Source organism: Nothobranchius furzeri, chromosome 9, assembly GCF_043380555.1.
Source record: "Nothobranchius furzeri strain GRZ-AD chromosome 9, NfurGRZ-RIMD1, whole genome shotgun sequence".
NCBI lineage: Eukaryota > Metazoa > Chordata > Actinopteri > Cyprinodontiformes > Nothobranchiidae > Nothobranchius > Nothobranchius furzeri.
In genome coordinates, this window is record NC_091749.1 from 35,273,339 (window position 1) to 35,286,140 (window position 12,802).

At 43.9% G+C, this 12,802-nt stretch overlaps 1 protein-coding gene across 5 annotated transcripts in view; it reads left to right on the forward strand.

Moving 5' to 3' along the window:
- Window positions 1-1,014: 1,014 nt before the first annotated feature.
- Window positions 1,015-12,802, forward strand: part of cbfa2t3 (CBFA2/RUNX1 partner transcriptional co-repressor 3) — a 49,655-nt gene continuing 37,867 nt past the window's right edge. For 2 of the 5 annotated variants that reach the window (XM_054731855.2, XM_054731857.2), the window contains exon 1: window positions 1,015-1,813. In XM_054731855.2, the coding sequence (XP_054587830.2) occupies window positions 1,540-1,813 (274 nt within the window). In that variant the 5' untranslated portion in view covers window positions 1,015-1,539. The remainder of the gene's footprint in view (window positions 1,814-12,802) is intronic. The other 3 variants (XM_054731854.2, XM_054731856.2, XM_054731853.2) reach the window with 2 other exon arrangements.

The following is a 12,802-nucleotide window of genomic DNA, read 5'->3' on the forward strand; positions in this document are numbered from 1 at the left end:
ATCCCCTCTCACTTCTCTCATCGGCACAACACTCAAACCACCCCAAAAACGTGTGACAGCGTGGGTGTTTGTGTGCGTTCCTCCCTGATGAGTGCTGTTGCGTAGGCACCCTTTTTGGAGGGGGTGGGGGGACAATTTTTGGAGGGTTCAGAGGTCAACAAGGTGATGACACCGCTGGAAGAAGTGCATCTTATAGCACCACATTCAGCTTAGAAGAGTTCACTTTGATGCTTTGAGCTCCAGATGTGTCTTAGTGATGTTTTAGCATTCATCATAGAACTGATTGATTTTTCTCAAATTAGATGTTAAATTTATAGTTATTTCACTAATTATTTACTAATAAACATATGCATTTTGTGAGCCGATACAAATAAAACATAAAATATTTTTTCAGCTGACAACTGGTGAGTTCTGGGATTCGATTTCTGTCATTTATCTGGATAAAAGTAAATGACACCACATAATTATGATTACAAAAATGAAAAAAGACAACACAGATCTTTTTTCCCCTCATTCTGTTTCAGGAAAATCAAAACATCTTCAGTCCTGGTCCTTAAGGATGATTTCCCCCAACGTCTTAGATGTTTCTCTGCTCCAACACACCTGATTTGATTCAGTGGTGGATTACCATTGGTTTATCATAAACTGAGGTGTGCTGAGGTTGTGTGTATCAGGTGTGTTCTAGTAAGGAAATGACTAAAACATGGGGGTGATGGCCCTCGAGAACTTGTCACCACCTTTTAGATCTTCACACGGATCTGCACACAGTTTAAATCCCAAATAAAGAACAAGAAGTAAATGCCTCCCTGGAGTCACCAAGGAAGGTGGCATGAAGCAAAGGGTGCAGGACCACAGAACGGAGGATCAGGCAGAGGAAGAATTGGCTGCAGCCCGACACAGCTGGTTCCTGACAGAGGAAGCCCACACGGAGAACCAGGCCTGCTGCCTGCTGTTGTCTGCTGCCATCAACACACACACACACACACACACACACACACACACACACACACACACACACACACACACACACACACACACACAGCAGGCAGGGCAGGAGGAGGGTTCAGCTCAGAGCACAACCCCTCAGCTAGAGCCACAAGACAAGCTGACCTGCTACTGACACTCACTCACATGTGCGTTCGATAGCTTCACACACGCTTTGCTGAAGAGAACGAGGCACAAAACAAGAAAACCAGGCCAGCAGAGAAGAAGCAGGAAAAGGACATTTTCATTTCACCTGAAGGGGCCTGCTGAGGAGCAAGAGCATTAGCCGCAGGTATTACAGGAGCCTGACAGTGTCGTACATCTGCTTCGAAGCATAGAAGGGAAATATACCAAGAGAGCACAACCAGGACAAGAGTCTTCTGCAAGGACTTGGAGGAAATGTGATCGCTGTTTCTTCGAATCTGGAGCATTAAGTACAGCTTTTCCTCGTGTGACAGTTCATTAGATCACATAATGGTCTGTCTGGGCCTTAAAGGTGAAGGATAGTCCTCACAAAACTGTTAATAAACTATTCAGAAGAAGAAAGCCTTCTAAATGTCCAGAGCTACCACTCTTCCACAAGCAACTAATCCACAGGTTTCCAACTCCATCACCTTGCAAAGACATCCAAACATGTCTGCTGAGGTCCACTTGGAACGCCAAAAGAGGAATAACTTGTCCCCCTCCGCTCCAGCGTTTGCTCCACCTGTCCCCACGGTCACGCTGATCAGCCACCGAGAGCTGAGGGAGAAACGCGCTGCTCACAGACTCCAGCCGGCCAGCTTTGATCACAACCTGGCAGCCAGCAGCTATTACAGATGTGGTGACGGTAGGAGCTTGTCCGCTTACATGACACATTTTTGTGAACTTATTGGGCTCTGCGTTAACCTTGACGAGTGATGACGGGTACCGCAGCTGTCCGGTCTGCTCATTAAGTTGAAGAGATTGACGGATAATCAGTTTGTGTTGACTTTGTTATAAGGGCAGTGGGAGCTTTCTTCATCTTGCTGAGCAACCTGTTGCTTGATGATTGAAGAAAGGTTGGAGGGACGAAAATGCACCATGTTGTCCTGGTCATACCTTTACATAGGCTGTCAGTTGTTGTATAGTTTTATGCTAACAACCCCACTTTTGTCCTGTGTCACAATAAGTAAATGAAAGAGTTTCTTATAGATTGCTGGATGAGTGTGTGTGTGGATGGGGGGCTTCCTCGGGGCTTCCCCACACAGCTGGAGGGATGAACTAATCATAGAGTTTCAGCACTCAGCTTCATTGAGTTTGTGATTTGTGCACAGGCATAAAAGGGCAAATCACAATGAATGGCAGAGGACATTAAGGAAAGCAGTTCACAGACAGATGAGAAATACTTGAAAAACACTCAGGAGCCTGAGCTAGAAAGCAGAAATGTAACCAATCCCTAAAGAACTGAAAGCACCAAAGACGTCCGGGTTTGGGGGAAGAGAGATGCATTAACAATCAGAGTTTAAAAGACTAATTTTATAGACTTTAAGTATGTGGGAACGGTAAGCCAGTGCGAGGACTAATACCCAACGCAGTGAATTACCTGCAGCGCGTCCCGTCTCTTGGCAGTAATGAGCTTTGTGAACGTTGCAGTGATAAGGCCTCTGTAATTAGGCTTAGTCATAAGCATCCCCGCTGTATCTCTGTGATAAAAACCCAGTAGAACTCTGGTTTTGGTACTTCAACCAATTCAACACATCACACATGGAGCCACGACTAAATAAAAACAGGCCAGTTTGGACAGTGAACACACAGAGCTCTTTGTCTCACCTGATGTTTAAATGTGTGTATATGGATGTCTGCAGTGGAGAAGCAGCAGCCTGTCCATGCACGTACGCGCCCACGTGTGTGTTTGCGTGAGTGTGTATGTGAGGTGTTGTGAGCCACAGCATAGGCTTCCTGTGAGGGAGCAGATGTCGCAGAGCTAAAGCACAGCTGCGACGGGCGATAACCGCGGTGGCAAGAATATGTCGGCACGCTGGCTCTTCTCCCTGGGTCTTATCAGTCGCACCCAGCATACAGAGTCACACACACACATACACACATGCACAGGCATAGACATTTGTGTAGACACTCTACAATCAGGAACTGCCACCCAGCACTCGCACACCCTCACAGCAGGCCCAGATAGAGCCAGCACGGCGACGAGAGAGATGGAGAGACGAAGAAAAGCAGACTAAATCAAGGGACTTTGATGGAAAAGGTGCAAAGACTCCTTAACAAAGCCTTGGCTCATGTTTGCTGTATCATAGACTTTATAATTTTGTGCCAATCCTAATACTCCATAGATATGAATAGACTATTCTTCTTTTTTTTTCTTCTGGCATAAAGGACACACAACCAATAACAGTCTTCATATATCCATATTCATTTACCATCCTGCCTGATTTAGCTCCAGCTTCATAAGGGTGAAAGCAAATGCAGGTTGGAAATTCAGATGCTTTTTATTCTTGTTGGATCGTTTGAGCAGCCTTGGGGTAATGGCCTGAGTCACTTTGACTCTTGGTGAGACACACCCACAGCTTTTTGTGCCAGAGTTTTAACCAAAATCATCTTTAGGTATGTAGCTGTTTTGGTCACGTTTTGATTATGATATGATGCACAATCTGGCTCACTACCACACAATCGTTCATGATCTTTCAGCAGTATGTGGTGTGGAACATGGCTAACTGGACAATTGATTGCCTCTACGAAGGGACTCAGTCCACCTGTCTCTCCTAAGGTTGTCTAGCTTTTTGTCGTTGCACATCTTCATCACAATCTGCACATTGGTTCAACACCTCAAACATCTCTCTAGTAAAGAACAAAACCTAACCTAAATGATGGCATGGTGGGTCAATGACATCGGGCTAAATGACTCTTGAGACATTAGCGACACCCATGGAGGCTAAATATTTGCAAACTTATTCAAATAAATCTTAGAACTTAATTAGGCGGGAAGTCTAAAATGTGCCCAGTTGTGTTTAATTCAAGTCTTACGGACAGAAGCTGATGTGTTTTTTCGAATTTCTGCAGCAATGAGTGCTGACGTCTACAGCTCATACAGGAGTTGTAAACATTTGTGGATTACTTCACTTTTTATTGTAAGTGGAGTTTGTCTGTCATCAGTTAAGCTGATAAAAAAGTGATCAGAGTCAGAGTGATTGTACAAAATCTTTGGAACACCTTCTTAAACAAACTGGCATCATAAATAAAAAATAATGTAAATGTTATCATTAATTAATCAGTTCATGGCAACCTCACAAACATAAAGTAGAACAAATAAAAACTGACACAGAAAAATGGATGTTGATGATATGAATTGTGTGTGTGTGTGCGTGTGTGTGTGTGTGTGTGTGTGTGTGTGTGTGTGTGTGTGTGTGTGTGTGTGTGTGTGTGTGTGTGCACTTGTCTTTATGTGTGCAAGTGGACACATTTTAACTGTATCAAAATGTATTTACGACCTGTGGCATGAGGGCATTTCCACATTGTGGGGACCTTTTGCTGGCCAACACATGCTAAGCACTCTAATCCGTGGTTTTAGAGGTTTGGTGTGAATTAATGCTTAGTTTAGGTTAGTTTAGTTTAGGGTTAGAAGCAGTGGCAGATTTAGCAATTTGGGGGCCCAAGGTGAACACAGACATTGGGCCCCTTGCACAAAATTTTCGACAATCTTATCGTTAACTGGATTTGCAAAATGCTACCCTCTTCTGACATGAGTTATTTTCACTTTTTATTGGTCCTCCTCTTGTTTCCTGTCTTTATCTCCCTTTGAGTGCCTTCATTATTTGCTCTGCTTTCTTCTTCCTGTCAGTGCTCATGTGCTTTTGCCTTTCTTTTTTTCTTCCATTTTCCATTTTGGTCCATGTTTTCCTCCCTTTAAACATTTTCCATTTTCATTCCTTTCCTGCTTCCTTTTGATGTTTACATTGAAAAACGATGTCACTTTCGGAAGTGAAGATAAGAGCTCGTCGGAGCCACTAGGATAATTCCATTTCATGCTTAATGTTTTGACTACTGCTTCGAGTTTGTTACGAACGCTCCCGCCTATCTTCTTTTTCTGTTTTCTCTTATTATTATTATTTGTGGTATTATGGCACTTGGCAAACAACAATTTGGTGCATTACTGCCATCAACTGGATTGGACTGGAATGACTACCAATCATTTCTTGTTTGTGCATCGGCGTCTTAAAGGAGTAGTCCATTGTGGCATTGACAGAGGGGTGCCAGCAGTCAGGGCTAGGGGGGCCCCCAACATAAGAGGGCCCCAGGCGGCAGCCGACCTATGCCTAATGGTAAAACTGCCACTGGTTAGGAGTAGAACACCGTTGGTTAGGGTTAGGGTTCTATAAAAAAATGTTAACGTGTGTGTGTGTGTGTGTGTGTGTGTGTGTGTGTGTGTGTGTGTGTGTGTGTGTGTGTGTGTGTGTGTGTGTGTGTAAGTGTTATGAATCAAAAGGGTCAATTTTCACCATCTAAATGACACAGTATAACCTTTCATACACGCCAGAGTTGCAAAGTCAAGGCTGCATCAGCTGGAGGATCCCGACGCACAAATCAACCCTTTGCTCACTTATTGTTCTTCAACATAGACAAAATAAACTGTCACTGTCTCCCACAAAAGCCCTTCTCTCTCTGCTAAAAGTCAGACTGCTGGATTCCTCACTCTGAATAAAAAAGTGAATCTACACAAATCCTACAAGGCTTTACAACTTACAGGTTAACTAATCATATGGTTGAATCAACAAGATGTTTAAATGAAATGTTTGAATAATCTGTGCTTAAATCAATGAAGTTGAAATGAATATTGCTCTTACAATGATCCATTGCAGATCTTATGATCAGTATGTGTCTGATTTAACAAGTCAATCATTATCTACACTCATACACATCTTCATAAGATACAAATTAAGGTTCACCTCACATAAGTGTTTCAAGACATTCTCATTCACAGTGTTAAAAACATCTTTGTATCTGAGGAGGACGTGGCTTTCTGAGGGATGTTGGTAAATACTCAGAAACGTGTCACATTCTGATTGGCCAACCTTGGCCAGAAATCATAACAAAGTAGTTTAATAAAACAAGAATTACTTCCCGAGTAATTCGGTTCCTAGCGGAGTTCTGAACCGGCCAATTCGGGACAAGCATCCTTGAGACATCTCTTTTGACATACAGTCTAAAACCTGTTTTCACACTGCAAGCTGACACAGCCAGACGGCTTCCTAAGAGCCACGTCCACTTTGGACGCAAACAAGCATTCCAGCTGCTGTTGTGACCTGGAGACATCTCAAGACTGGACGGGTCAAAGCAGAGCTAATCTACGGGCTCCAGATGCCGTGAGGTCCACCCGACTTCTGACTGTCCACATCTGCTGGGGATCTCTGCCAGGGTTAGAAGATACAACAGATTGCGCCTGATGCTGTTTTATTAATAATCAACTCTCTAGTTTATAATAATAATAATAATGCATTGAACTTATATAGTGCTTTTCAAGACCCCCAAAGACGCTTTCACACATTCTCACACTGCTAGTGAGGGTCAGCTACTTGTAGCCACAGCCGCCCTGGGGAGGTCTGACAGAGGCGAGGCTGCCATTTGGCGCCGTCGGCCCCTCTGACCACCACTAACAGGCAAGTTGGGTGAAGTGTCTTGCCCAAGGACACAACAGCAGGATACCCCTGGCGGGAGCTGGAATCGAGCCCATGACCCTCCGATCATGAGGCAACCCGCTCTACCACCTGAGCTACTGCTGCCCCAAGCAGACAACAAATTCTTTTACACCCAGATTTCACAATTTCTTTCAGATACAAAGGTTCTGAAAAACATCTAGCTTCCATCACACCACCTACACATCACACTCCATCACCGCATATCCACTACATCACATCTCATTATTCATATCTTGTCATGTATAATCATTAGTTTAGAAAAGAATAAAATTCCTTTTTACCATAAACCTGACTCTGTCTGAATTAATACGAAGTGTGTTTATGGTCCCTGAACAAGTAAAAGTAACTATAATCTTCTGATTAAACTTCAAAGATCAATCAGATTGATATTTCATATTTATATGGAATCATCACACCTTATTGATCATAATTAATTTGCAGTCGTCACGCTATAAAGTGTGACTGCTACATAAGCATGCATTCATGTGTGTGTTGGTGTTTATGTGCGTGTGGATGCAGGTGCTTGTGTGTGTGTGTGTTTGGAAAGATGGGTTGGTTATGAAATGTGTGAAATTATGTGTGTAAGTATGTTTTGTGAGTGCGTGTGAGTGCGTGCATGTATACGTGTGCTTGTGTGTGTGTGTGTGTTTGGAAAGATGGGTTGGTTAGGAAATATGTGTGTGTGTGTGTGTGTGTGTGTGTGTGTGTGTGTGTGTGTGTGTGTGTGTGTGTGTGTGTGTGTGTGTGTGTGTGTGTGTGTGTGTGTGTGTGTGTGTGTGTGTGTGTGTGTGTGTGTGTGTGTGTGTGTGAGAGAGAGAGAGCGAGAGAGAGAGAGAGAGAGAGAGAGAGAGAGAGAAAGAGAGCGGTTATCCTCTTTATTTCCTCAGCACCAGCACTGTGGTTTCTATGAGGAACAGATGTTCACAACTTGATACAGTGCCTCATCCCCCTTTACTCACTATCTCCAGTGGCAACACCACCAACTGTCTGCATACAACGCTCTCTCTCTCACACACACACGCACACACACACACACACACACACACACACGCACGCACGCCCGCACACACACACACACACACGTTTGTCACTTCCTCCCACCGTTCATTCATACATCCATATGTCTAATGAAAGGCTGGACTTTGACTGGACAGTACGTTTGAGATCCTTCCATCTGTTTAATATTAACTGCACCAAATCCACCCGTCGCACTTGTTAGGAGATTATTTGTTTTCAGACATCCCTCTGAGGAACATCCAGATTTCAAAACAATATCGTGATGCAGTATAACACACACCCTGATGTGATCTGACCCAGATTGAGGTATACCGTATTTTCCGGACTATAAGTCGCACTTTTTTTCATAGTCTGGCTGGTCCTGCGACTTATATACCAAATTATGTATACCGCGCTGCTGCGGGCCGGCTCCGGACCAGGAATGAGCTCCCCTGCCCCGCCATCACCTGCTGGAGACCGTTGCGCGCTGCTGCGGGCTGGCTCCGGTCCAGGTTTCAGCTCCTCTGCCCTGCTGGGAGAGTTTCAAACACCGCCATCGTTCTTGGACCACCGTCTGATTTATGCTGGTGCCTCTTTCAGCTTCTGCTCTCAGAGACCTACAGCAGACCTCAGACATCCGTCTGGACAACAGAAAGATTCATGCACTTGTGCTGTGTTTCACCTGTATGGATGCAAGGATGTCATTTTCATATCTTCTCATGCAGTTGTCCTCATAACAATCAATATTTCTCTGAATAATAGAAATTAAAACTCATTTTTGTTCAGTTGTAAGCAAAAAAAGAGCAATGAGGCAGATTGATCACTTTCGTTTGATTCACGAAATTTGATTTTTAGAAATGAACACAGTACTTCTAGATTAATGTACATTCTGTACTACTACTTTTCATGCTAGATATTTAAACTAAGACTATCTCATGTTGAACAATGATGAACCTGTTGCTGTTTTAGTACATTTTGTTTATGACTCCATTCAGCATCTGTAAAATAAACTAAAGTATAGCTATGCTTGTGTTTTACGGTGAAATAGCTGTGGCAAAAGTAAGGAATTAAGTAAAGAGCAAAATGTATTCAATTACTGTATGTCCAGTTATTAATTTCTGAAAGTTTTATGTAAATTATTCCAGTGGTTCATGGGATATTTTGGTATTTTTCCCAAACTGAAAACACAGGAGAGAAAATAAAGAAAGAAAGCAATCTTTTCAGCGCCCGTCAAGATAAAAATCACGAGGCGCTTCACAAAAACAAATAATTTAAAATATAGAAAAATGATTTAAAAATTTTTTTTCAAATAAGCAAAAATAGACATTTGTGATTAAAATGCAAAGAGAGAGAGAGAGAGAGAGAGAGAGAGAGAGAGAGAGAGAGAGAGAGAGAGAGAGAGAGAGAATAGGAAAGAGGGAAATCAGTGGATCCTGGGGAAGGCGGAATAGGTAGGGAGAGCAGAATAAGGAGAGGGTGGTGAAGAAGGTCACTCAAAAGCCAGCCTGAACAAGTAAGTTTTCTGCTGCTTTTTGAAGGAGACCACTGAGTCCACTGCTCTCAGGCTCAGGGGGAGAGAGTTCCAGAGAGCACCCACAGAAGTCAGCACAAACACACAAAAAAACCATCATATATATTATTACTATAAAGAATAAGTCAGTTGTACACTTCTGCAATAAGACTAGCCAGTCTTTGAGAGTTCTTCTCAGTGGCCTAGTGGTAGAGTGTCCACCCTGGGGCTGGGAGGTCAGGGTTCAGTCATGCCAAAGACTTAAAAATGGGACCCAATTTCTGCTTGACACAGCTTTAAGGGCGGAGACTACCAAATAGTTCCCGAGCGCGGTCACAGCTGCAGCTCACTGCTCCTCACAGGGATGAGTCAAACACGGAGGTGAATTCGGACTTTAAGAGCTTTAACTTAAAATTGTCATCAGCCCTGTGAGCAGGGCCAGATTAACACTTTGTTGTACCCTGGGCAACAATATTCAAGGGCCCCATCATCACGACCCAAGGATCACCATAATATGGTCACATACAGAATATATTACTGTAATATGCAGTAAATATACTCAATACTTGAATGCCTGACGTCACGTAACCCACTCAGGGTAACCTTTGACCCACCTCGTGTGGACTGACCAATGAGGAGAGGGTCTTAACTTGAGGCCCTCTCTTCATTGGTCCGTCTGCATGAGACTGACTCTCAACTGACGTTCAAACTCATAGGCAGCGAAGCGTCTCTGTGCAGCGCAAAAGCCCGGGTGGACAGTTTGTTTAATATAGAGTGACCATATTTCCATTTCTAAAAATGAGGACGGGGGATCTGCGCCTATGACATCACACTCTGGCAACGCCACACAAGCCACGTTGGGACCCATTTTTTGTAAGAACTAAATTAATATCAGATTCTGCCAATAAAAGGGCTCTAAACAATTCATATGTAAATATTTTGCATATTTATTGCAAAATCTCATTTTTCTGCTTTAGTGCTGCAACAAGGTTTTATTAATAATAAATTATTATACCTTTTGTTTTACTACAGCGTCGGTAAGCTTCCTGTGCACAGATTATTAAGGATGCTCGTTTCAGCTGTGAGATTATGTCACAACGTGCCGGTGAGTGAGGCAGATACAAGGATCCACATGCGGGTGAGGGAAGCAGGCAGACAGGTAGGAACGGTTTTACAATAGTTTTAATATCAAGCACGCAGGACATAGAAACAATGAGCCAACCAGACAAAATGGACTAACACGGTTTAAATACAGGAGGAGCTGGGACCGTGGGTGATTGGGAGACGAGAGGCAGGTGGGAGCAATTAACATGGACACAGGACTAAACAGAATGGGGAGACAGGACAGGGTGCGACAGATTAGATAATAGAATCAATGAAAAAATAAGTTGTCACACACTCCATGGAAACTTTCAGAGAATCCACAAATAGTAGCTTTCAAATGGTTTTGTTACTTTTTGCAAGTTTAGAAAAGAAGCAGATGAGACAGCATGTCTGATAATTTAGTTTTTCATCTGATAATATTAGAACATGTCAGTAATGTCTGAGGGGCTTTTATAAACACTATAACTAATACTACTGGAGAGGGTTTGGATTACACAGAGGCTTCTGGGAGTCCAGTGACAGGGGTGGGGGCTGTTCTGTTTAGCCTTGGCCCCCATAATGCCTTGAAAAGGCCCTGGGTGTGTGACTGAATTGTGTCAGATGCATAAATATTACATGTGTGTAACTTACTGTTTTATACAAGTAAAAATGTGTAGTGGAGATAAATCTACATTCATTTTACTTTTCAACACTTTGTTTTGTTTTCTTGTTTTGTTGTTCCTGTCCTGTCTGTCTCTCATCTTCCTGCATCCCCTCTAAACTCTCCAGAAAAACTGCTGCCTGGATTCTTACTTTTTCACCTCATCAGTTACTTTTGAGCAGATCAAAGGGATCTCCTGACAGCAAAGCGGAGAGCGCGTTTCGATGCTGCGTCAGTGAGGTGAAATCACCGCAGTGCAGGTGATGAGCTCCGCGGTAGCAGAGCGCTTCAGGCACAAATAAGACAGAAAGTAGAGAACGTGTGCGGACATGAACGATCGTGTGCTCATTATAGTTTTTTTGGTTGTGCCACTTTGAGAATGGACCGTGCGCTGGACGCAGCTGCCTGGAGCGCACCAACGATCATCGCTCTGCCGCTCTCTGTGCTCTCCACTCAAAAGAATCCCCGGTACCCTCAGAGTCCATAAATGATGTAATATAGGTAGAAACATTTTTTCCGGCTCTCCCTGGATGTGTAGGATATCCAGCTCCCCCATAAATAGATCCCTGCTCCTGGATGAAAAACTGGACATTTTAATCAATACAAGAAACCCGCCCGGACGCCCCGGACAGAGAGCGAAAAGTGGACATGTCCGGGGAAAAGGGGACGTATGGTCAGCCCAGATATCAAGCGGGAGATTACAGATACAATATTTTGCTCGTGCCCTTGCTACCCTGGGCCCTTTAGAGTTCATGGACCCCTGGTCAATTGCCCAGTTGCCCATATGGTTAATCCGACCTTGCCTGTATGTTTCCTGTCGACGACACTTTACTGTTCAAAGCCAGATCAAATGTAAATAGGGGAAGCTGTAGGTGTCGTTTGTACACGCATCGTTCTTTTGTGTGTGTATGCTTGAGTGGGTGGGTCACTGGTTTGTTACACCACTCTATTCCACCAACAAACTCTGTCTGTCTCATCATCTTTCTTATGATAAAATATAAAGGAGCAGCTTGAGGATATGCTAACATTAACATTGTAGACTAAGGCAACGAACATCTTCAGGAGAAACATCTTAAATTCCAATTTTCAAATGATCCACAGGGAGCAGAGGGGAATGCTTCAAAACAAGCTAAATCATCTTTAGTGGCATTACAATTGACTTTTGAGGATGTGCGATGCACTTCCGGACCTAGACGTTGGTGGCTATTCTATAAGAGCGGGGTGTGTTGGATGTGCACCAGTGTAAGGAAAGGATAGCAGAGGAGAAAAGAGCGCGGGAACACAATGAGTCTAGCGTTCCTTTCAGTCGGCTCGGGGCCTTATCTCCTTTTAACACACTAGCCGGTGACTGCTGCTAAAGGAAAGGATTTACAATGTGCGAGAGGAGGAAGCTCTGCAAACTTCCCTGCTTTTACCCTGACTCACATGCAGACAGACACAAATAATCATATCCACCGCAGTACAATGACCCGACTTGGCTCTCGTATCTCCGAGACTCCTCAGCCACACAGGAGATGCTGTCAGCATAATAAAGAGCGCAGGGGCAGGGGTGTTTGTGAGGTGACAGAGAGATAGAGGAGCTAGAGGGAGGCGAGACAAAGGTGTCTTTGTCATTAATGCCATCAGAGGGACTTCCAGTCGCAGTGTTATGGTACACAGAGTTCATCCAGGCGAGTTCCCAATTTGTGTGTGTGTGTTTCATTGTGCAGTTTATCAGGCTGGCCACATGCAGCGTCGCAGGTAACCCAGTGACCGGCCAACAAAAGGCCAAATTAAGAGGAGTAAGAGGCGGGCGTACAGAGAGGCTGACAGGTTGACTGACACTGTTCCCTTAGAGAATAGCATCCTGTCAATCTTGGAGCTGTCACCTTGACGAGAATCCTTTCTTTGGATGCAGCC